Genomic DNA, 22,907 nt, shown 5'->3' with positions numbered 1-22,907 from the left:
CCATGGCTCTGTTCATTCTTTTGATTTTTGTAACAATTTTTCTCTCTCTGATGGAACACATTGTAGACATTAAATTAAGGGACAAATATGTCTCTGTCTGCCAGAAAGAAAACTGTGATGCAATTAAAATGCCATTAGGGAACCCTCTGCGGGATATTAAAGCTAGAGACTCTATTCAGAAAGCAAAGCCAAAATTAAAGAGGTGTCTGGTTGCAGATCCTCTGCAGATTTCCCTTTCTTGACTATCGTACCATAGAGACTGTACTAGTCAGGAGCTGAAAGGTTTTTCCAGTCATGTGTGTGGTATTTTGAATCATGGCTTTGGTAAATGTTTCTTTTTCTGTGGGCCATATGCAGAAATATGTCTACGTTGCTTTCCATAAAGTGCAACAAAGTGTGGCTCACATGAAACAGTGACAGTTAAGTGCATCTCTGTGTTTTGCTGAGTTGTCTGTGAGATGCTTGGACAGAGAAATACAGCTATTTGCAGTTGTGATACTCAGCAACCTCCTGAACAAGCCTTCATTCTAGCCCTGTCTCTGAAAATAAATAATTAGCGTTTATAGGTTTGGAGACAAGGAGACCAATCTTTTATTATTATTATTTTTTTATTTTTTTTTTTTTTTTTTTTTTTTTTTTTTTTTTTTTTTTCCCCATCTCAATCATCCTTGCTGAGGTTATTTATTAGTAGGGACTGGAATAATAATCTAAGTGCATCTCTCTCTTCTTTGTCTAGGAATTCACCTGATGACTGCAGCGTGGCAAAAGGAGGGAAAATGGTTAGCAGTTCAGACAATGTTGGGATGAACTATGGAAGCTACATGGAAGAGAAGCACATTCCACCTCCAAATATGACTACCAATGAACGAAGAGTTATTGTGCCAGCAGGTTAGGTTCTCTACTCAAAATGTTCAAACAAACAAATGCATTTCCCCAGATAAATCTACTTATCTCATTTAAGTAGCTTTGAGGAAGAGGCAATGTGATACAGGCTATCAGGAAGAGCCATAATATCTCTGGGTTAAGAAAAATGATCTGGGAAAAACCACAGTAAAGCTACCTCCTCAACCTGTTCTTCCTGTTTCAGAGACAGAGCTGGTTATTTTCAGGCACTCAGATCCTAGGTGACCATTCTCCTTTTTATAGTATTTCACTCTCACCTAAAACAAGCAAAATAACAATGTCATTTATCTATGTTATTCCCTGAGTTTGGTCAGTGTAATACATTGTAATAAGCAGACTACTCCACTGCAATATGAGAGCATAATTGAGAAATTCATGTTTCTGGTGGCAAGCTTTGTAATAGGATTAAGTAGTTGAATTGCTGTGCACCTTGACTTCCTCTGCTGGAAGGATGGTTGCTTAGGTCTGCAAAATAGCATGCATATATCTGAAGTTCGAGCACTAGACCATCATGACATATATGAGTGCCTAATAACCACTGTATATGAGCAGCATATACTCAACACATGCAGCCTGAAAACAGAAGGAATGTTTTGCTACTGGTTCCTCTCTGAGATGTGCCACTCTGAAATATTGCTGCTACTATTATGTTGCTTAATAGTCTTGCAGTTTTTCAGTTGCTAAGATATGCAAGAGTCCTAACTGTGGCTAATTTTGCAAGGTGTGATTATTTCAGTTATTTGTCAAGATATGTATGAACAAATATGTTGAAGTATCCTCTGTGATGATGTTGACAGTTCTTTTCTGAAACACAGCAGAGTGATGCACTGAATAATGAAATGTCTGTGATAACTAGATGGAGACCACACTAAGTATCAAGGCATACAAAAAGCAAACATTTGTCTACTTGCTGGCTGGTATTTTTTCAGTCTTTTAGTAACCTTCAGCATGGTTACCTCAGCAAGATGGTTTGGGGGTGTTTTTTTGTTGGTTTTTTTTTTGGGGGGGGGGCGGTGAGGAGCGGGGGGGGAGAGGGGTATATTCCTGGAGCTGTGTTTTGAGGTGAATTTGAGTGAGATTCAAAGAACAAGATAATCACAACTACAGCCTTGTTATTTTTAGATCTCCACAAGAAATAGATGGGTAAATATCGCAGAATCATAGAATTTCAGGAGTTGAAATTGAGTCCAATCCTCTGCAAAAACAGGTGCCCTACAATAGGTCACATATGTTTTGTTCAATTATTACATAGGCACTGTACAGCTTATGTGGCAATCTTTAGGAATAAGAAAGCAATATTCACATTACCAGCTGCATTAACTTCCTAGTTAAGATAAATAAGAAAAAGAATTAAAAATAATAGGCATAATGAGAACCTTTTGGTAAGATTCCCGGTGTTTGGTTTTCTTCAATCCAGTGTCAATTTTTCTGGAGTTCCCTGCTATAGGTATCAGTGATCTCAGTCAGACCTCAAGGAGTCAGACTTACCTCCTCTAGTTTGCTACACATTTCATACCAGATGGAGGGGTCCTTTTAAGTGAATTCTGGTGCGTTTGGAAGAGTGGAGAAAGCCTCTGAACTTCCAGAGAATCAAGTAGTCTGACTTTCAAAGGCTTAAAATTCCAAGAGAATCATCAGAAAAGCAGAGGTTCTGATGGGTGAAAGTTTGGGAATGAGCAGCATCATAACAGTCTAGCCCATGGAAAGACATGCATCCCAACAGATACAGTATGACACTGAATTTATGCCACAAAGAAGCTATTTATGCTGTCATTCAAGACTCAGACACTTCACAGACTTTAATGCAATGGACTACAGACATTTGACCTGTGTGCTCCACTGTCAGTCTTCAGGATATCACAGAATCACATGTAGGCTGAAAGGCAGAAACTGTTGATGAGTCCATGTCTCCTCAGCTCTTACCTCTCCTCAGCAGAAAGTAGAAAGTCTTCATGCCAGAAGCTGTCTTATATTATGAAGATATGTATTGCAGGTCTTTCAGGTTGTTGCGTGCTTACTCTAAGTCACAGGAGTAGCAAAAAGTAGTATGGAAGAAATAGAAAAGGTGGGCTTTAAGGACAAAAGCACAGCTTCAAGTTGAAGTCAGGGATTCATACATGACTCTCAAAAAGGCATTTACACTTGTACTTGTTTTTCTTCCCCAGATGGTTTTGCCAATACATCTAGCAGTAAGGAAAAGCCTATTTAACTGTAGCAACATATAGCAAAACAATACAGCAGTCTGTGAAAGGAAGCATGAGATATTTTAATATGACCTGCTGTAGATTGTGAAAGAAATAGCTGAATCTGAGTGCTTGCTTAGCCTATGCCCAAGAAACAGTAAAATTGTTTTGAGTAGAAATTTCTTTTGAATAAAGGTACAGATTCAACTGAGAGCTCAGAAAATTGTTTAGACACATGTTGTATTGTTGCTAATGGACTGTCTTAAGTGCTTTTCTAAGTATTATTATTTTCATGTGGACAGGAGACAGTATTAATGTGTGGAATCTAATTCAGAAAAAGGGTAAGATAAAATGCTGAATGGAAGGAGCCCAGCAGGGGGTTTGTTAATAATCAGGACTTACTGTTCTTCACTAGAATTTTTTAATGGACATTTATTCTCCTTTCCACCCAATATGATAAATTAATTACTCATGTATCTCCACTGGTTAGTAAACAGGAAGTCCCCTGTCTCTCCAGTTGTCTCTCCAGACTAACAGTGTTTCTACATTGATCCAGTAAATCAACACTCTTCCCTCCCCATCTAATTGCATTCTTTGTGATAACACTAGATCCTACGTTATGGAGCACAGACCATGTACGGCAGTGGCTGGAGTGGGCAGTGAAGGAGTATGGTCTTCCAGATGTGGACATCTTGTTGTTCCAGAACATTGATGGGAAAGAGTTATGTAAAATGACCAAAGACGACTTCCAGAGACTCACTCCAAGCTATAACGCAGATATCCTCCTGTCACACCTACACTACCTCAGAGAGAGTAAGATAGATTTCTGTCATTATGGTAGTGCCTACCATCAATCTGTGTTGATGCCACTCTTAGATCTTAAACCAGTGGGTTTTCAGATGTCTCTGTTGCTAATATTGATCTTCAAAGTATAGCAGGAAGCTCAATCCAAAGCCTCTTAACTTTGTAGGAAAGATTCCCATTGATTTCAGTTGGCTTTTGTTCATGTTTGTTGGAGATAAAGAGTTGGGCAATATTTCTAAATTTTTATCTGAGACAAAATTAAAATTGAACTCCTGCATATTTATCAGTACAATGATAAATCAAATGGGATTCAGTGATAATGTTTTTTCTGGTCACATACTCATTTCTTTCCATTTTAACAATGATAATGCTAAACAATAACGCAAGCATTGATTCATAAGGCAAATTCCAGGCATGATTCTAAGGACTGACAGCAGTTTGCTCTACTCTGAATAGAATATACAAGATTTCACTGAATTGAATAAATGTTCTGTAAATTTGTGGGGAATAAAAAACTAAAAAAAGGAAAAAAATAGCAGGAAAACAAACAAACAAACAAAACAACCAGTTCCTGAGGTCCAGATGCAAAGTGTTTGTAGTTAAGGCTAACTTTTCAAAGAGAAAGAGGGGACTAGTGAGTTCCTGACTTTTGTACTTTCATCTAAGCTTGAGGAAATTTTGCATGTTTGCCTCAGTTTAAAGATTTTAAAGTGATCTTGGTTTTAAAACAAACAAACAAACAAAAAAGCATTGCAACACCAGTGCGGTGCAGTCTTTTCCACACGCACATTGTCAATAATCAGCCAGAAATATTCTGCATTCATAATGCCAAATAAATGAGTGCCGTAGTTTAAGCTATCTGTGTAAGCTATAGCACACACACCTCCCTGCAAACTGCAGACAGAAACTGACTGTTGGTAGATTCACTTTCAAACAATCCTCTATGGGAAAATATGGTTTTAAAAGATAATTCTCTTTTTTTTTTTTTTTTTTTTTTTTTTTTTTTCATTTTGGTGTTGCTTTTTGTTTTGTTTTGTAGCTCCTCTTCCACATTTGACTTCAGATGATGTTGATAAGGCCTTACAAAACTCTCCACGGTTAATGCATGCTAGAAACACAGGTAATGCTGGCACCGCTCCTGTTGTGATAGGTCATATTCTGAAAGCACAGGATTCCTGTTTATGGTTTGCTTGCACAAAGTGGAAATAGTAAACCAGGAGGGAGATGAGTGTGTCCTCTCCTTGCTGTGTGCATGACTTTTATAGACAGACACACAGAAAAATGGTGGGATCATGTAGGGCCAGATGGTGCAGAATGGTTTCCCCACTGATAATTTCTCATGTCCTATAAGCTAGTGGGACCCCTAACACATGATAACCTGCGAGCTCTGAAAACTTTTTCTCTCATTCTGTGTCATTTTACTGTCAGATCTACACCATGGATCCCAAAAAGATTGTTGGGGCTGAAAAGTGCTTCAGTGTTTGTCTGTGATGTGCTGTGGCTGCTTCCCCCTCATATGGAGTATATATTGTATACTTAAGTAAAATTATTGTTATTTAGGCAGTTAGCCCATCTCATTTATCAGTCGTCATATAAAGTTTGTACTGGGATCTCTACTAATTTTGATCTGAATGTAAAATGTTTTTTCTTAATATTCATCCTTCTGTTAAGTTGGCCCAGACAAGTATGGATATAGCTGGAAGAATAATAATATAACACAGGCCTCAAAAGTGTGTCTATCAAAATGTGGCTTAAAATACTTACAAAAATATTTCAAAATAAATTTTATCTTGCTGTAGCAGTTCTGTAATAAAGGATGGCATGGAACTGCACACATAGTGCAGTGTACATATTGATAGAGTTGTTTGGAATACTGCATGATCATGCCTGAGGGTATTAGTTACCTACAGTGACCAGAAATAACAATTATTTATGATAAATGAAAAAGATAATACAAAGGATAATGCAAAGAAAATGAAATAAGAAAACCTTATATTCGTATCTCACTGACTTTTTTTCACTGTAGTAAAAAGCAACAAGTTTCCTAGAAAAATGAACTAGATCACATGATCTCCCACTGAGATTAGATGTTTGCCATTTGACGTGAAGTTCTATTGTGGGCTAAACCCCACCAAATGGAACAGAAAATTTTCCATTGACTTTGATGTGGTTTGGAGTAAGCCTCAAGCCCTTTTTAAAAATAGGTAGTCTCCATAGCCTTTTCCATCTTTGGTTTCCCAGATTTTAATTTGCCAAGCAGTTTTCACATAGAGTTATCCAAATGTTGTTCAGCAATTCCGTGTGTTATCTTTTTCTATGTGTGTGTGCACTGATAATGCTGTTCTAAAATTCACTTCACCAACATGAGACTGCCTGCATTTATGCCATTGAGAGTATAGATAATATCATGATGATCATGACCACAAGAAAAATATATTGTTTTATTGGCATAAGAGCTTTGGAGTGGGATTTTCAAAACACCTCAAAGGCGTTAGGAACAAGCTCCTCTTGAAGTCTTGTGACCCACCTTTTTCACATTCCTAGAAATGTTCATTAGAAGAATGTTGAAGTAGAAGCAATTTCAGTTCCCGAGATAAGTTTGATACTATTTTATATTATCTACTTCAATATTTTTATTGGGGTTTCTGAAAGTCTAGCCCAAAGACCACTAAGGTCTGTGAGAAGATTGCCACTGACATGAATGGGATTTGGCCCAGGGCTGCAGTCTTTGTTGGGAGTATGAATTTGTTCAGAAAGTCAAACATGAACAAAGAGAAGCAAAGAAGTTTTATTGCAGAAGAAATGGAACAACCTGCACACGTGGTCAAGATATGTAGGGAGGGCAGAAGGGATTTACTGAAGTTGATTCTTTTCCCCCCTTAACACTGATTTTGTACAGACATTTATCCAGTAATTTGAGCAGATTTACACAGGTGCAAAAGCTATCAGAAGTCAAATAGCATTCCTAATGTATAAAATATTTACTCATAGTCTTCATTTAGATACACTAGAAAAGGGAAACTATTAGTGGAATCAGAGACTGTGAAAATGAATCTTCAGATGTTGTGTCTTCTTTCTCTTTAGGAGGTGCCACTTTTATTTTTCCAAATACATCCGTTTACCCAGAAGCAACACAAAGAATAACAACAAGGCCAGGTATGAACAATGACAACTTTTGGTACTACTCATTTAATCTCTTGAAGCATCTCTTTCTTTTACTCCTTCTATTTTTTCTTACAAATGTTGGTCTAAATTATGAATACATACACATGTACACAATTAAATAGAAAATGTTTTCTAAGTCTGTGTCTTCCACTTTTCTCTGTCTTTGAAGCAATGCTTTCTAGTGTTCAAAGCAAAAGAGGATAGTAAGAAAGCTGTGTCCTGCTGTGTGATCCCAATGCTGCATGATCCCAATGCTTCATCTCTTTGCCTGTAAAAGGAAGCAACAATATCCTCCTTCATAACTAGAAACCTATTTGGAAAAAGTACTTCAAAAATTCTGGGTACATGCATCCCCTGATATCTACTTTTTATTTATTTTTGATATATCTGATCATGAATTTGGGAGTTTAAATAAATAAAAACAAACTTCAGTAAGGTTCTCCGTGCTGAGAAGTGTGAGGTCTATTGGAATACTGTGGGTGTGCTGGTTTGTGAAAGGCTAAAGGGAATAATTAAAAAGATGAGGACATTGCAATGAGGTTAAAAACTTTCTTTGCATCACCCTTCAGAACCAATGATGTTGGAAAACTGCCTGATCTGGACATTTGTTTTTCCAGTAATAAGTACAAAGGACTGTAAAATACTGAGAGGAGTTGGAACAAAATACTGAATTTAAAGGAAACCCATTACTGAGCCAGAGGCATACATCCAAGTGTTCTGAAGGGATATTTACTGAAATTGACTGAGCAGTTTTGAAAAGATGCTTTCTCTCATTAAAACTTTTCAGTAGGAAATATTTTAGCTATAACTTATCAATGCTGTATGGTATAATTCAGGAAAGATACACAAGTCAATTTTTTTTACATTTATATACATGCATATATACCTGTCTATAGATTTGTCAATTGATAAATTAAAACCATAGGGGAACACCTATGATAGTGTTAAATGAATAAATCAACTCTGCTTAAGTTTTAAGAAAATAAACTACTAAATTTATTCATCAATAAAAATACCTTAGTGAATGAAAAAGAGACCACCAATTTGTATGTTTGGCATCTGGTTTTGTAAGGAATTTACCAAGATGTCCAATAAATGTTTACAGTAAGAGTTAAGTCAACAAACTGTAATAAATAAAATATTGTCACGATCAAGAGCTGGTCATTAACATGATAACATAACTTAAAGAAAGCATAAATTATGGATGCTTTAGCGTTTTCTGCTATGATAGCTATTAATAATGGGAAAAAGGACATAATAAAATGTGGTATACAACCTGGAGATGGCATAAGATTTTTATGTTTCTCAAACCTAAAGATTCTTCTTCAGGATGCCTGTAAAGAAGCCCAGAGGTCTTATTTGAGCTAAATGAATTCACAGTATCATGAGAACACAAGCTGATAAATGCAGCGTAATGCACAAATTATTTGTGCATCTCACTGATCTCAAATTAACACTCTTCAGTCACAAAAGAAGAGCTAACTAACCATAGGCAACTTTATTTATGGCACAATGAAAGCCAGTGCTCTAGTTGCTGGCTGAAGTGAAAAGAATAAACATGCGAGAGAGCAAAGTGGAGGATCATATGGGAAATCTGATTGTGCCCTTAAATAAATCAACACTATGGCCTTATATGGAAAGCTACATTAATCATCTCTTATCAGAAAGGCTATTTGCAGCATTAGATGTTGCTTAGAGCAAGACATGGGAATATGGAAAATCTTTTGTGCCTGATGAAAGATATAAAAGTTTGTTCAACTCAGGGTCTGAGGATGAGGAAAAGTGATATATTTATATATCACAGATTACCTGCTATACTTGCTTCTCAGTAATAGAAAAAAAGGATTTCAGAAAAGTTACAGATATTTTCAATAAAGAAGAGACTGTATCCTTCATGGTCACAGGTTATTATGGGATCTAGAAACTTTGAATTGCTCAGAGGAATCTGGAATATGGATGAGAAGACAGATCAGAGATGACCTAAGTTCTCAGTAGTTTCCAATGAAAATGGGAACGTAATGTAAGACCAAGAGGACTTTGTTGTCCATTAGCAAATAAACATAACAGCTGAGAGTCTGAGAGTCTGTTGTGAAAGAATACTGCTTGGTACATATGATGGACAAAAATTGCTTTTTGTACACATAAACATTTTTTTCGTATTTGTTTCATCCTGACTTATGATGGAAAATAACAGTTTTCTCCAAATTAAAAGGTGTTTTAAAAAAAATCCCATATCAAATATGCTGAACTCCTTCAGTTGAGCATCTTTAGCCAAGTAAAAAATCCTGACAGTCTATAAATCTGTAAAACAAAATGCTTGATGATAAAATTAAAAACATCTTCCCCTGTTGACAGAATTTATTGTGGAATTTGTAGTTTGGATAGAGGGTGTCTTTGTAAACTTGTGTATCTTATCATTTTCTGCGACAAATTATCATATAATTTTGAAAGTGTTATATTATCTTTTATGGTAGAGTTTTGGCAAATGTCTGTAAGGTTGGAATTTTCATTCATCCATTCAGAAAGATTTTTGCAGGAATTCAGCTTTCTGTCAGGAAACTATATAGCTAAATTGTTCCTTGGTCTTTCCTGTTAAACATCATGTTTCAACTAAATGTCAAAAAAAGCTTTTCCATAACACAGTTCCTTTCATGGAAGAGCAATAGTGGATTCTGTGGACAAGTACCTGATGACATGAAAAAGGTCAAAAATGAGAGTGATGGGTGGGGGAGATATAAACAAGATTAAATGGCGATTAGCCAAGTTCTGAGATGCAATTTTAGAGAAGGTAATCAAGTACTACCATTGTTAAAACACCACAATAGTGAATAGGAAATGAGCAAGACTCATAATAAATTGCAATGACAAAGACATATTTCTTCAGTCACCTTTAAAACAGAACATGATGTTTCAGCAAGCTAGAAGTAATACAGTGAAGCTATCAGGAGCTCAGGAAAACTTAATATGGATTTGTCTACATGTATCACCAAACAGAATTATTTCCATCAAAGATCTGTCCAAGATAAGATCATGTTGTACTAACATCCCATGAATAGAAGCAGATCTGCTTATCTAGGATAGCAACATGTTTTTCAAGGCACAATAATGAACGAAGAATGAAATTGGAATGTTGTGCTATTTCAAGCAGGGCTGATAGCTGAATTTTTCTTTTAATGGAGAGGATGTAGACAGAACATCTTATGATGTGTTGCATTAAAAGGCAAAATTTTCTCACAGTACTAAATCTGTACCAAATTTATTTGAGGGCTGTACTTGCCACTGAGTACAAGTAGACAGCATCACAGAGCCTTCTTAATATACACATCTCTAATTATTTGGAGATCCACAAGGAGAAGAGAGGAGAGGAGAGGAGAGGAGAGGAGAGGAGAGGAGAGGAGAGGAGAGGAGAGGAGAGGAGAGGAGAGGAGAGGAGAGGAGAGGAGAGGAGAGGAGAGGAGAGGAGAGGAGAGGAGAGGAGAGGAGAGGAGAGGAGAGGAGAGGAGAGGAGAGGAGAGGAGAGGAGAGGAGAGGAGAGGAGAGGAGAGGAGAGGAGAGGAGAGGAGAGGAGAGGAGAGGAGAGGAGAGGAGAGATTGTGGGAGCACATACCTTCCGTGTGATCTTTTTTTTTTCCATATTCATAGTCTTTTGGGACAGGAAATGAAAACTGGAAAAAAAAAAAAAGTGTTTTTTTTTTTTTTGTTTGTTGTTTTTTGGTTTTTTTTTTTGTCATTTTGCTAGAATCTCCCCTGGCTGCAGAAATTTGGCAAGGAAAGACAGGAGTGGGCACGATACTAGTTGAAACTCAGGGCTGACAGAAGAACACTGTTCTGCAATCAGCACCATGTCTGAACTGTCCCATTCTGTACAGAAAGAGCTTGAAAAACTCTGGAAAGTTGACATGACTCCTTCCAAATTTCTGAAAGTCTTCAGTCCATGGTGCAGTTCCAACTGCATTAATAGCAAGTACTAATCTGATCCTGGCCAGAACATCTACATGTTAAGATTCACCTTCACATCAGTTTTCTGCTCAGAAATGAGTGCCTGTGTAAGCCAATTTTCTGCAGGTTTCTGAAAGAGACTCTGGAATAGTCCTCAAGAAATCAGAGATAAAAGGATACTAGTTATATAAATGCAATATAAAAATAAAATGCATATGTCAGCAATAGTGAAGTTTTTGAAGTGTAAGCTTCCAGGAGACGATGAGGCTGGTAGTGCCAGTCTGCATCTTAAGCCAAACAGACTAAATAAATTAAGAACAGTTTGGTTGTGAATTTCACATTACACTTTATTTCCATTCAAAACTCCTGCTTAGAGTGCTTGAAAATGTGCAGAGAGCTCAACAATTTGGTGTGCACAGAGCCAGTCTGCCAGTTGGGGACTGTTTCTTTATTTCCCAGCTGGCTTAATTTACAGTCATTTCTAAAGTAAAGCACAAGTACTGTTAACAATCAGATCATCTACACCAATTTAGTTCTATAAGGAGGGTATGTCTACCTTGCTGGGATCCTGGACAAGCTACCTACATCCATGGTCTTGGCAGCAATTTCAGGTGGTATGTTTAAGCCAGACATAGAAAAGCACAGGCAGCTGCAAAAGATTTCAAAGGGTAAAATGAATGTCTGACTTTACTTCACATAGTTTATGAAGAAAGCTTTTATGTTCAGGGTTCTTCATTTTTATATACTAAACCATTAAACTGAAATAGAAGTAATGAGTATGTTAAAATAAAAAATAATAAAAAATAATAAAAAAAATAAAATTTAAAAAAGAAAAAGGAAAAGGCAAATGAGAATTCAGATACATAAAATTAGCAGCTTGTCCCAAGAAACAGGAAGGTACATTTAAATTGATGGATCAGGAGGAAAAAATATAATAATAATAAATATATAATAAATATATAACCATATTATATAATAATATTTATATAATTATATGAATTATATAATAATATGTATATAATTATATAATAATAAATATATAATAAAAAAAAAAAAGTGCAACACAAAATCTATCAACTTTCCATAAGAAATAGAAGAATATGTATACAGATCTATACTTAATAGTGAAGCATGATCAGTATTTTCACATTCTGTGTTTCTGGAGATCTATGAGGCTACTGGGATGTGGAAGGGAAGGTGAAAGAAAAGGAATTGTTACAAGTTTGAAGTAGCAAGTAAAAGAAAGAAGAGAAAATGGTAAAATGCAACAGTCAGTTACCCCAAAAATCTCTATTCTGAATAATGAGAATTAGACCAGATGATTCACCTGGGGAAAAGAGGGCTTGCAAGCATGAAGAAAAGCATTAAAGGAAGAGATAATAAAGTGCATTACAGCAGTGACAGCTAGTAAGAACACAAAGAACATGTCACGGTGCTTTAGACAAAACTATGCCTTTGCTGTCTCACATGTCCCTGCAGAAAAAGGAACTCTCAAATTCAGCCTATAAACTTTGATTAATCTCAAGGGATAACAGCAACAGACTAGTAAAGAATGGCAAAGTAAATCAACTGAAGTCTATCTTAAAAGAAAATACTGTTACATACATAGACTGGAAGGGAATGTTACACAGTTTACTCTTGATCTGAGCTCTGACCTCTTGGAAGACTTTTCCCACAAGACTCAAACATAAATTGTCCCTTGTGCACTGCGTATGTCATTCCTTGGTGTTCTGGCTGAGGAAGGTGTCACAGGCAATACCCAGCACTCATATAGTTCTAGTGATATAGCAACAATTTAGTTTATTATAGTAAGTTGACTGATAATTTGTTATGATTATGAGACACAGTGATTAGTTAAGTTGTTAAATCTTAACATAAATCAGGTACCTTTAAAGATTGAAGTTTTGCTCGCCAGCCAGCAAAGTGGGTAAGAATCTCTTGATCTCAAGGAGTAATCTTGAAAGGCGTCCCAGCTCAAAGAGAGATCATAGCCATACAGCCTGCTGCTTCAGCAAAGAAAGCTCAGATCAGGATTTCTTTAACTGCTATAAGACAAAGTGATTTGCTTGTAATCAGACTTGGAATTCTACACATTGCTTTCAGACTCTTGATGTAATATGTTATTTCTCCATGAGGAACAGGTCACCTGTTCTAGGACTGTACTCCCTTTGTTCATGGTCATGGCCATGAGCACCCACTTGGTATTCTAATATCAGTGAACTGTCCAGTTCAGAGAACAGTCACATTGAAGCCTACTATGAATCACAATCCCGAGCAACACTTATGTCATATATGAAAATTAAGCATACCTATAACAGAAGGTAACCAAAGGTAGTCCAAGTACTATGGACTCTAGAGAGTATTTATGCCAGATGCTTAAGAGTACTTCAGACATTTGAAAAAAATAGGCACCTCCAAAGAGCTATACAGAGAGCAATGTGGTACTGTTATTATTAGAAAAGATAAAGGCAATGAAGTATTTAACAAGTAGTATCCTTCCAATTTCCATAACTTTTCTTATCCATTGAGTTCTCTAGAAACTTGCCCTTTAGAACAGATAACATTTTATGCCATATCTTAGTGAAGAATGGTATTTTTCCTTTTCAGATTTACCTTATGAGCAAGCAAGGAGATCAGCATGGACGAGTCACACCCATCCCACACAGTCAAAAGGTAAAAATCATTTTCATGTGTCCAGATTGTGGGCCGAATACACATCTGCTGCAACCTGAGTAATCTCTGAAGTGAACTTCAGAGCTACCTCAGGAGCTACTTCAGATTTCAGCTCTGGGGGACTTTTATCTGTGCCTTGTCTGTCAAACCTGTTAGTTATATTTAGGCAATGCTGGGTGAAGTTATTGGGGCAGCCATAACTTCCTTGATTGCAGGCTTCATCAGGTCGATGACCGGATAGTCTTAAAAAGCTAAATCCTACTCTTGTGAGCAGCAGGAGTCCCTGACCTGTGGTCTCTCACAGGTTTAGTGACCATCTTTCAGACTGGAAAAATAACTATATGGATTTCTCTATTTTCAGCTACTCAGCCATCATCCTCAACAGTGCCCAAAACAGAAGACCAGCGTCCTCAGTTAGGTGGGTGTTATTTTGTTTGAATTTTTCCTGGATATGATGGGGTTTTCTGGACATGTTCAGGTCAGCTTTCACCTACCAACCTGAAGTCATTTGCAAGAACTCATTCAGAGCTCTAATGTGATATCCAGCCAATGGCAGGTAAATCCTCAAACATGTGTGAGCTGACTGTATGGCTGGATCTTAAATGGAGACTCCCAGGACTATTTAAAATTTGCTTTTAGTAATATTTAATGGCAATTACAGCCTTTCAGAGTGAAAAAGCTGTTGAAGTACCTATGTTCAGTTTAAGTACAAAGGTAGAAGGTAAGAAAGCCAAAAGACTTATACTCCACAGTAGTTGAAATAATAGCTACTGGAAAGTGTGCATAAACAAAGAGATGAAAATGGACTGCAACACCCAGAAATCTATTTCATTTTACATCCTAAACTTCTGAAATTAAACAGGAAAAAATAGAAGGATTATCAATCTATTGGAAAACTGTGAAGAGAAAGTTGAGGTTTGTAGGAATGTAGGCTAGTTGTTTAGTAAGATAAGTGCACTCTGTCATTTCAAATCACCAAATTCATGGGGTAAGACTTAATCCTATATTGTGAAACTAGAAAGTGTCTTGAACAGATAGTTAGAAAGCACTGCACTGTGAGTCAGTTATGTCCTTTGCTAACAGTAAAAACATAGAAGTAGGACACAGAGAAGTTTTGGAGGATATTCTTAGATCAGAATTCTCTGTGCCTGTTTTTATCACATGGATTTCAAATCATGATTCTGTTTTTTGTTACAACTAAATAAAACTGTGTGAAGGACTACATCTCATTAACTTGCATGCATGCTGCCTGGTAAGTACTGTACTTCTTTGTGACCAGATAGCATTTTATCTAATCTGGCCTCCCAACCACGGGAATCTTTTAAGAAGTATATTGGTGATTTATGCTAGCCTTCAAGACCATTTAATGCAAGTGTGTGAGCTTCACAGATTATTTAAATGTGCAAGGAATGTAACCTGATTATCTTCTGGACTGTAACTGGATGATGTTTGAGAGCAATTGTCTGGAGACAAGACAGCCCAGTAACATTTTTGCTTTGCTTCAGGTTGTGCCCTTCAGCCATTGCTTTGGCTTTCCTACTGTCGAATGTATTTCAATTCCTGTTAAATTCAGATTAAATTTCCACAAGAAATTCCATGAGAAAAGCACTGAGATGTTTTAGAATTTGGAAAGCCCTAATAGCAAGTTTAGTACAGGAGATCCCTCTCTGGACTGTGGTAATGAAGAAAAGCCAACACAGCCTCTTTGCATGGGTTCACATATGCCCTCTCCACCTTCTTTTGGAGGCTGTTTTGGAACAGAAAAAAAAAATAGCAGTGGTATTAGAAAACACTGTATACCCACAAGCTGAGAGGTCTCTGTCCTTTGATGAGGAACACCTCTTCACCCATCTATGCTTCATTTAGCACTAGGTCTCTGGCCTGTGGGCCCTAGCACATGACAAGGATAGAATCATAGAATCTCAGAAACAAAGAATCACAAAGTTGGAAAGGACCTACAAGAACATCTAGTCCACCAGTCCTCCCATAATCATTGCTACCACAAATTAGTCCCAGAGTGTGTCTTGTTTAAATAAGAATCCGAATACTTCTAGACCAACCTTACAGTGTGTCTGAACATGTACTTGTTCACACAGAAGATAAAAAGGAAATATATATCCTTGCAACTGTTTGCTTGAACACCCAGTTTTAAGGGAAAATGTTCAAATATTGTGTTGCAGAGAAAAAATCCTCAGTGTAGGATCTGCTTTGCAGGTGGCACTTGCCGACTCCTACAAGGTTAAAAAATGATACCTAAAATATACAATGTTACATGATTTTAAATCTTTCTTTACACTTTTGTAGATCCTTATCAGATTCTTGGACCAACCAGCAGCCGTCTTGCAAATCCAGGTGAGGAGGGGTTTTGCTGATTTATGAGAATTTGTCCCCACTTCTATTTTAAGGCCAAACTCTGAAGGTGATAGGACAAATTTTACTACTCCTTAGTATGACTCAGTAAGAGTTGATGATACGTAATACATTGAAGTATTAGTTTCTAAATTGCTTAAGAGCAAGAGTGAGCTCACAGATTAAGGCACATAAATTCATAGAGTAACTGTCTAGATCGGAGTTGTTAGATGTCTTAGTTGCCATTACATTGACTGGAGGCATAGTTATTGTAGATCTCAATAGACAGCTGCTCATCTCTTCCTTGAATATATGGTTATATTCAGTCAGTCAGACATCTCATCACGTTTTACCAACAATATCAGTAGGAATTAACTTCTGTTGCTTAAACACCATTTTCTCATGTGCTGTCATTCAGGTGCCCCTCCAGAACAGCAGAAGTTTTTTACCAGCCTTTGTCATACATGTCCTAGATTCTGTAATCCACAATCCAGTGACATGCTGACCTTGACCTGTGCAGTATTTTGGGCTACATATCAGAAGCCAGCAAAATATATAGGGACAAACTGAAAAGCAGAATCTAATCACAAAGAATAATCGGATTAGACACCTCAGAAATGGTATCTAATGGTAAGAATGTGGTAGCTAGGTGCATTGCAAGCTGGTCCTTGTAGTGTATTTTAGCTGAAGATGGATAAACTTCCTGATGAGTTAATAAAACAGATTACGAACTGGACAGATTTCACTGTTGTTTCTCTGAGTCTGCAGTACAAACTATGGTGTCCTGCATCAGTGTTATCTGCCACAATAAAATGATATTTGTGCCACTTCCTTTTTTCCTTTCTTTAATAATCAAAGGGCACAGTGTTACATGTTCCACATTATAGGTCTCAACTCTAAGTGACAATGTTTGATCTCACAACAATTTTATTGCATTTCCAAGCATGAATTTACTGAAGAAATGCTACATTTCCTTTCATTTTGTCCCAGGTAACACCAACCATGTTTCTAGATTAGATTACTTCCTAGATAGTTTAGCATTGCACAGGGAAGCAGCTAAATATTAAGAATGTTTTTTTCCAAATGGCCTCAAGATGTGGATTTCCAAGTGACATTGGCCTTAATTGGTTGTGAGGGCTTACCTCCCTTTAATTTATATGTCTCAGGCTTTTACAGTTTTACCAAGTGTGCATTTGGTAGCCTTCATTACTCTGGAAGATACCAAAGTGCTCTGGATTGCAATACTTTTTTAGCATTTGGGTATGGCATTTCTACACACCACCATTTCTGTGTTTTAACATGTTTTGAGTGTTTATAAATTGGTGGAATTAATCTCTCATTAAAAGGAAATTGACAGCAACCATTTATTTTCGTAGGACTATATATTACATTTGGAAGGCAAGTGTTTATGTTAGAACATATGTTGGATTGCTTATTCAAAAATTTGTGCGTTGTCCTGTGCTGAACTGTTTATTGATTTTCAAAGGCTAATCCCCTTGTTATGTTTCATGTATTAAAACTTGCATGCCTTGCTCATACCACAGATTCTTTTGTTTGTTTGTTTATTTAATGCATGTTAATGGAACAGAAGAAATTCATTACGGGCAGTTTGGATAAGTATAATTTAAATGAATATGGGTTTCAGTTGCACTGAAGTATAAACTGCTAATGGATTTCAGATGTTAATCTATCTTGATATTATAATTTACTACTATGAACTTTGTAAAGAAAAGCTTGTTTATTATATCCACATTTTGATTTGGAAAAATGAAAAGAAAGAAAGAAAGAAGGAAAGAGGGAAAGAAAGAACCAAATACTGGTTAGAGATGTACTTAGAAGTTAGGACATGCAAGCTGGTTGGCAAATTCTGCTGACATTGTGCTTGTGAAACAGATTGCCTTGCAAGCTGCTTCAGCTGTGTTTTGCATCATTTCAGTGCTGCTTTATTAAGAAATGCTAAGCTTTTAGCATGAATATCAGTGGCAAGGCCCTTCACAATTGACTTTCAATGGCCTAAAATGGTTGAACTTTGTTCCTATAACCAGGCAACACTCTTCTGCAAAAGTGCCAGCAGACTGTTTATTTTCCTTCAAAAGCAAAATTGGCAGAGGAAGAAGAAAAGCAAAAAAATAAAAACATTTGATGTATTAAGTTCAGTAATCATTTAAATTCTTGTTTGACAAAGAATGATGATGAGAATGTATTTTATGGACCTTTTCACTGTTCTTGCAAATGTTTTGCCCTATGGTTGTATGCAGTGCAACAGCAAGCTAATAAGTTTCCGTTCTGCATTTCCCCAAATGCTGCAAATGGGTGATATGGTTTGGCATGTGTCCAGCTTTCTCTAAACTTCTCCATTTTTTGCAGGCCTCTTCCATAGCAGAGAACATTTAGTTACAACATAATGCTGTGAGAACAAGCAAAATGTTACGCAAGTGAAAGCTGTTTGTCCTGAACTTTAGAGATTAGTTTCCTAAACGAGTGCTGTATGATTTCCCCATCAATTGTCTACAATGAATGACATTAAGCAACCATTAAATTTCCCTGTAATGGCATTTTGCCACCCAGATGAGGGAAAACATGACACATAAGCACTATCTCTGCTCTTTAGGATTTCATGAGATAAGCTGAGAGAAGGGGGACTAGTTCAACTAAGAAGCAGGAACTGTTATTGCTGTATTTCCTAATAGGGTTCTGTGCAAAAGCCCAAAAGAATTGGTGTCTTAGCTTTATTAGTCATTATTCCTGACATTTTCACTTTGTTTCCCCTCACAGGGAGTGGGCAGATACAGCTATGGCAGTTCCTACTGGAGCTTCTCTCAGACAGCTCCAACTCCAACTGCATCACCTGGGAGGGCACCAATGGAGAGTTCAAGATGACCGACCCCGATGAAGTGGCTCGGCGTTGGGGAGAGAGGAAAAGCAAACCTAACATGAACTATGACAAACTCAGCCGTGCACTTCGCTACTACTATGATAAAAATATTATGACTAAAGTTCATGGTAAACGCTATGCCTACAAATTTGATTTCCACGGAATCGCTCAGGCTCTGCAGCCTCATCCACCGGAATCATCCATGTACAAATACCCATCAGACCTCCCCTACATGAGTTCCTACCACACACACCCCCAGAAGATGAACTTTGTAGCTCCCCACCCCCCAGCTTTGCCCGTAACCTCATCCAGCTTTTTTGCTGCCCCTAATCCATACTGGAATTCACCAACTGGAGGTATCTACCCCAATACCAGGCTGCCAGCTGCTCATATGCCTTCTCATCTTGGCACCTACTACTAAGTGGGGAAGGAAAGAAACACCAGAATAAGCAAAAACACTGCTCGCTGGGATACAGTCCCCAGTGAACTGCAATTAACTCTATCAGAGTACATGAATTAAAAGTGCCTAAAGAGACAGGTGAAAGTTTGGCTGGGAGAAAAACATTAAATTTCAAAAAGACTTTTTGTAGTAGGGATTTGAAGGAGCTATTCAAGAAGTATTAAGATACTAAAATGTAATGTATATGGGCATCGACTCTGTGGACCAAACAACAATAGACTGTTGTAGGTAAAAGCATGAAATGATAAGGAAAACCTATGAAAGCTAGTGGTCTTAAAAAGTTGATAAGCTTATGGGTAAAGTTTGTTATCTTGCTAGTGCAAAACCTGGGACTATACTACAGCAATATAAGGATATGTCTATAGTGACCTAACATACAATATATGAATCATTACAAAAGAGGGAGAAAAGGGATTAAAAAGGAAAAAAATATATCCAAACACCTACCTGTATTTAAAAAATAGAAACATATCAACACAGACTCATTAAGTGTGGAAGCTGATTTGGAATATGACAGCATTGTTCTGATTAAAATCAGATGCATTCCATTCATCAGAGTGTTATCTGCTACTCAAACTGTGAAGACAACCCAAACTTTAGGATTCCTTGACAGTATTACAAGAACCCTGAGCCAAACATTGGAAATGAGAATGTGCTGAAGGGCATGTGTATGGTTGTAGATCAGAGGTCTGCACCTGACAGAGGAAGCGGAAAGGAGATGGAAGAGGACAAATGGCGATGAGAATGAGAGGAAATAAATTTCTTTACCAGTAGAGACTGAAGAGACTGAAAAATTAGTAGTGTTGGGACTGTGAAGAAATACTTGTTTGGACTTGTGAAACATTTTGCTCAGTATCATACCATTCCCAGTATTACAGGAGGAACAGACTTGTTTTTATAGTAATTAAAAAAAAAAAAAAAAAAAAAAAAAAAAAGGAAAAAGGGAAAAGCAGAAGAAATCAGAATATGCATCTCTTTTTTTAAAAAAAGTAAAACTGGAATTGTATTTGATATTTAAAAGTTAACCAGTTAGAACCTCATCACTATTAAGGGGGTTTCTTTTCTATTGGCTAAAGCAAGAGACAACCCCTGACTGCCAAAATCAGAAATCATCTAAGTATTTTTGTTAGGCGGGCGCCAGTTTTTCTTTATTGAGTCGCGAACGCTGTGCGTTTGTCAGAATGAAGTATACAAGTCAATGTTATTTTTTCCTTTTTATATAATTATTATATAACTTATGCATTTATACACTACGAGTTGATCTCGGCCAACCAAAGACACAAAAAGGGACAATCAAAAATATTGTGGCCTTGAATTTTAACTCTGTATGCTTAATGTTTACATTATGAATATATTAGTACTTAGAATGCAGAATGTATGTAATAAAATAAGCTTGGCCTAGCATGGCAATTCAGATTGACACTGTAGTTTGCATTTGCATTTGCATTTTTAGTACCTGACACACCTATCAGACCTTCTTCCCAAGTTAAAAGGTATTTTGTTTTAAAATTTTGTTTCATTAAATATGTTAAATGTAGGGCCAAATAGCAATGCTTAACATAAATTAAACAGGTGCTCTGTATTTTCCAGAAAATTCTTCAGAACTGATTGCAGCCCTTTGTAACAGTGCCTTGCCATTCCTGTCCTAAGCTTCTTTTGCCCAGAGATTGCAACCATGCCCAGTTCTTTGACATCTTCATGGCCAAGATTGAAAATGAATCTAAAGGAGGCCTCTAAAGAAGAATCCTTTCACCCAGAAATTATTTTATGTTGCCACCAGATTATGCAGTATAATCTCAATGTGAGATGTATCCTCATACTGACACATATGTTGAATCACTATGCCCCCTTCCTATTAATACATACTGTATCATTATTAGTAAATAAAGTGAATAATGAATAACTTCCATTATTCCATTAGACTGGAGTGTATAGTAGCTTGTTAATTTGTTATTGCAATCCATCTTGGCTGTTTACAAAGGGCAGGATGTTTTCTTTCTGTTCTAAATTTAGAGGCTTCTCACATTGTACCCTGGGTCCCGAAACTACATCTGATGCCTAATGGCATGGCTCCCACTTTTTTGCAACATCAGCTTAACAACTGATCTGCAAGATTAGTGTTCATCCATATCAGATCATACCTCCAACTATTTCACTTTCTTTTGCTGTTCTTTTGTCTCTTTTTAAGACAAAATGAGTGTGGTTTCAGGTTTAATAGCAAATGTTCTTCATATTTGTTTTGGGGAGTAGTAAACAGTGCTGTGTGGTGGGAGCCTACTTGCAAGGTGTTACTATGGGTGTTTTGGTGGCAAGTCATAAACACAGGGTTATATTACTAATGTTTGAGACCTGAGCGGTGGCACTGTAAGCCTCGTAATCGTTCTGGAAATAACTACTGTAAGCCTGTATCTCTTAAAAAATCAAAACTCTCTGAAAGGTTAGAAAAACTGATTTATTGGAAAAGGTTAGTCACTCACTATTTAAAAAAAGTTATGGTCGGCACACCTACATGCTGTCTATAACAATAATAGTTTGTCTTTCAGTAGAAATATATCTACAGATTCTTGCAATCTATTTAATGTGTACTTTTAACTAAAAAAATGGTAAGAGCATTGTTGAATCATGTCTACATTAAACACTTAAAAATCCAGATTAAAGAACCATTTTTGTTTAGATTGGCTAGAACTTGCCTGGCGGCCTCCAAATAATCTCCAGTGCTTGCAGAGTTGTGCATAGGATTTCCAGATAATGTTGCCCAGCTGCTAATATGTACAAGAACAACATCCTGACATGGAAAGACAGGGTGCAAGTCCTCACTGCAGGAGGGATGGAGTCACAGCAAGTGTGTGTGATGAAGACCTCTCACAAGGAAGAGCAAGATCCTACAGCAGGCCATGACAAATCAGTCCTGGACAACCATCTTAGTGCTACACCTCTCCCCAGGACTGGCTCACAGCATTCCAGGAGCCTTGCAACACCTGGATCTTTCAACCCTCAGGATGAAGAGGAGAGTGAAGGATGGAGAGTCCTTATTGCTGCTAGAGAAATAGGTTGGAGCAGGTGGTTCTGCTGGATCTGCCTACCGTGGGGAAAGGAACAGCCCATTGTTCAAAAGTATTTGCAGAAGCAAAACAGGCAGTGAACCCATGTCAGTATCTGCTGCTCACTACCTGCTAGTTTGGGCTCAGCACAGCCAAAATCAGCCTCAGGAAATCTGAACTGCCTCTGTATCACAGAAAACATCCACATGAGTCTCAGCTGCGTCCCAAGACCTTGGCTGAAGGTTCTATCTGCCTGCTTAAGCACCTGGATGCATGTACAACATGACTTAGAGGAGTCCTTGTTTGTTCAAGTTAGTCACACTGATGTCTTTGTTTAAATTTTAAATTTTAAAGCAGTATAGCACTATGTGGACTGCTCTGAAAGTAGCAGCTTTATTTTACCTGAACTTAAGGTTAACGTGTGTGCTTATCTTTATTTAAGATATATGCTCCTGTCTGAGAAGTTGCACTGTAACAAGGAGCATGAAATTGAGACAAGAATCTCAAAAGAAGCT

At 37.2% G+C, this 22,907-nt stretch overlaps 1 protein-coding gene across 4 annotated transcripts in view; it reads left to right on the top strand.

Annotated features, from left to right (window-relative positions):
- Positions 1-21,607, top strand: part of ERG (ETS transcription factor ERG) — a 141,366-nt gene extending 119,759 nt beyond the window's left edge. For 3 of the 4 annotated variants that reach the window (XM_072338529.1, XM_072338535.1, XM_072338544.1), the window contains 8 exons: positions 737-888; positions 3,696-3,899; positions 4,930-5,010; positions 6,975-7,046; positions 13,602-13,667; positions 14,029-14,085; positions 15,972-16,019; positions 18,792-21,607. In XM_072338529.1, coding sequence (XP_072194630.1) covers positions 737-888; positions 3,696-3,899; positions 4,930-5,010; positions 6,975-7,046; positions 13,602-13,667; positions 14,029-14,085; positions 15,972-16,019; positions 18,792-19,312 — 1,201 coding nt within the window. In that variant the 3' untranslated portion in view covers positions 19,313-21,607. The remainder of the gene's footprint in view (positions 1-736; positions 889-3,695; positions 3,900-4,929; positions 5,011-6,974; positions 7,047-13,601; positions 13,668-14,028; positions 14,086-15,971; positions 16,020-18,791) is intronic. The other variant, XM_072338550.1, reaches the window with a different exon arrangement.
- The last annotated feature ends 1,300 nt before the right edge of the window (positions 21,608-22,907 follow it).

Source organism: Excalfactoria chinensis, chromosome 1 (assembly GCF_039878825.1).
Source record: "Excalfactoria chinensis isolate bCotChi1 chromosome 1, bCotChi1.hap2, whole genome shotgun sequence".
In the NCBI taxonomy this organism is placed as follows: Eukaryota; Metazoa; Chordata; class Aves; order Galliformes; family Phasianidae; genus Excalfactoria; species Excalfactoria chinensis.
The sequence above is the reverse complement of the archived record's forward strand: the minus strand, read 5'-3'. Positions and strand labels throughout refer to the sequence as shown.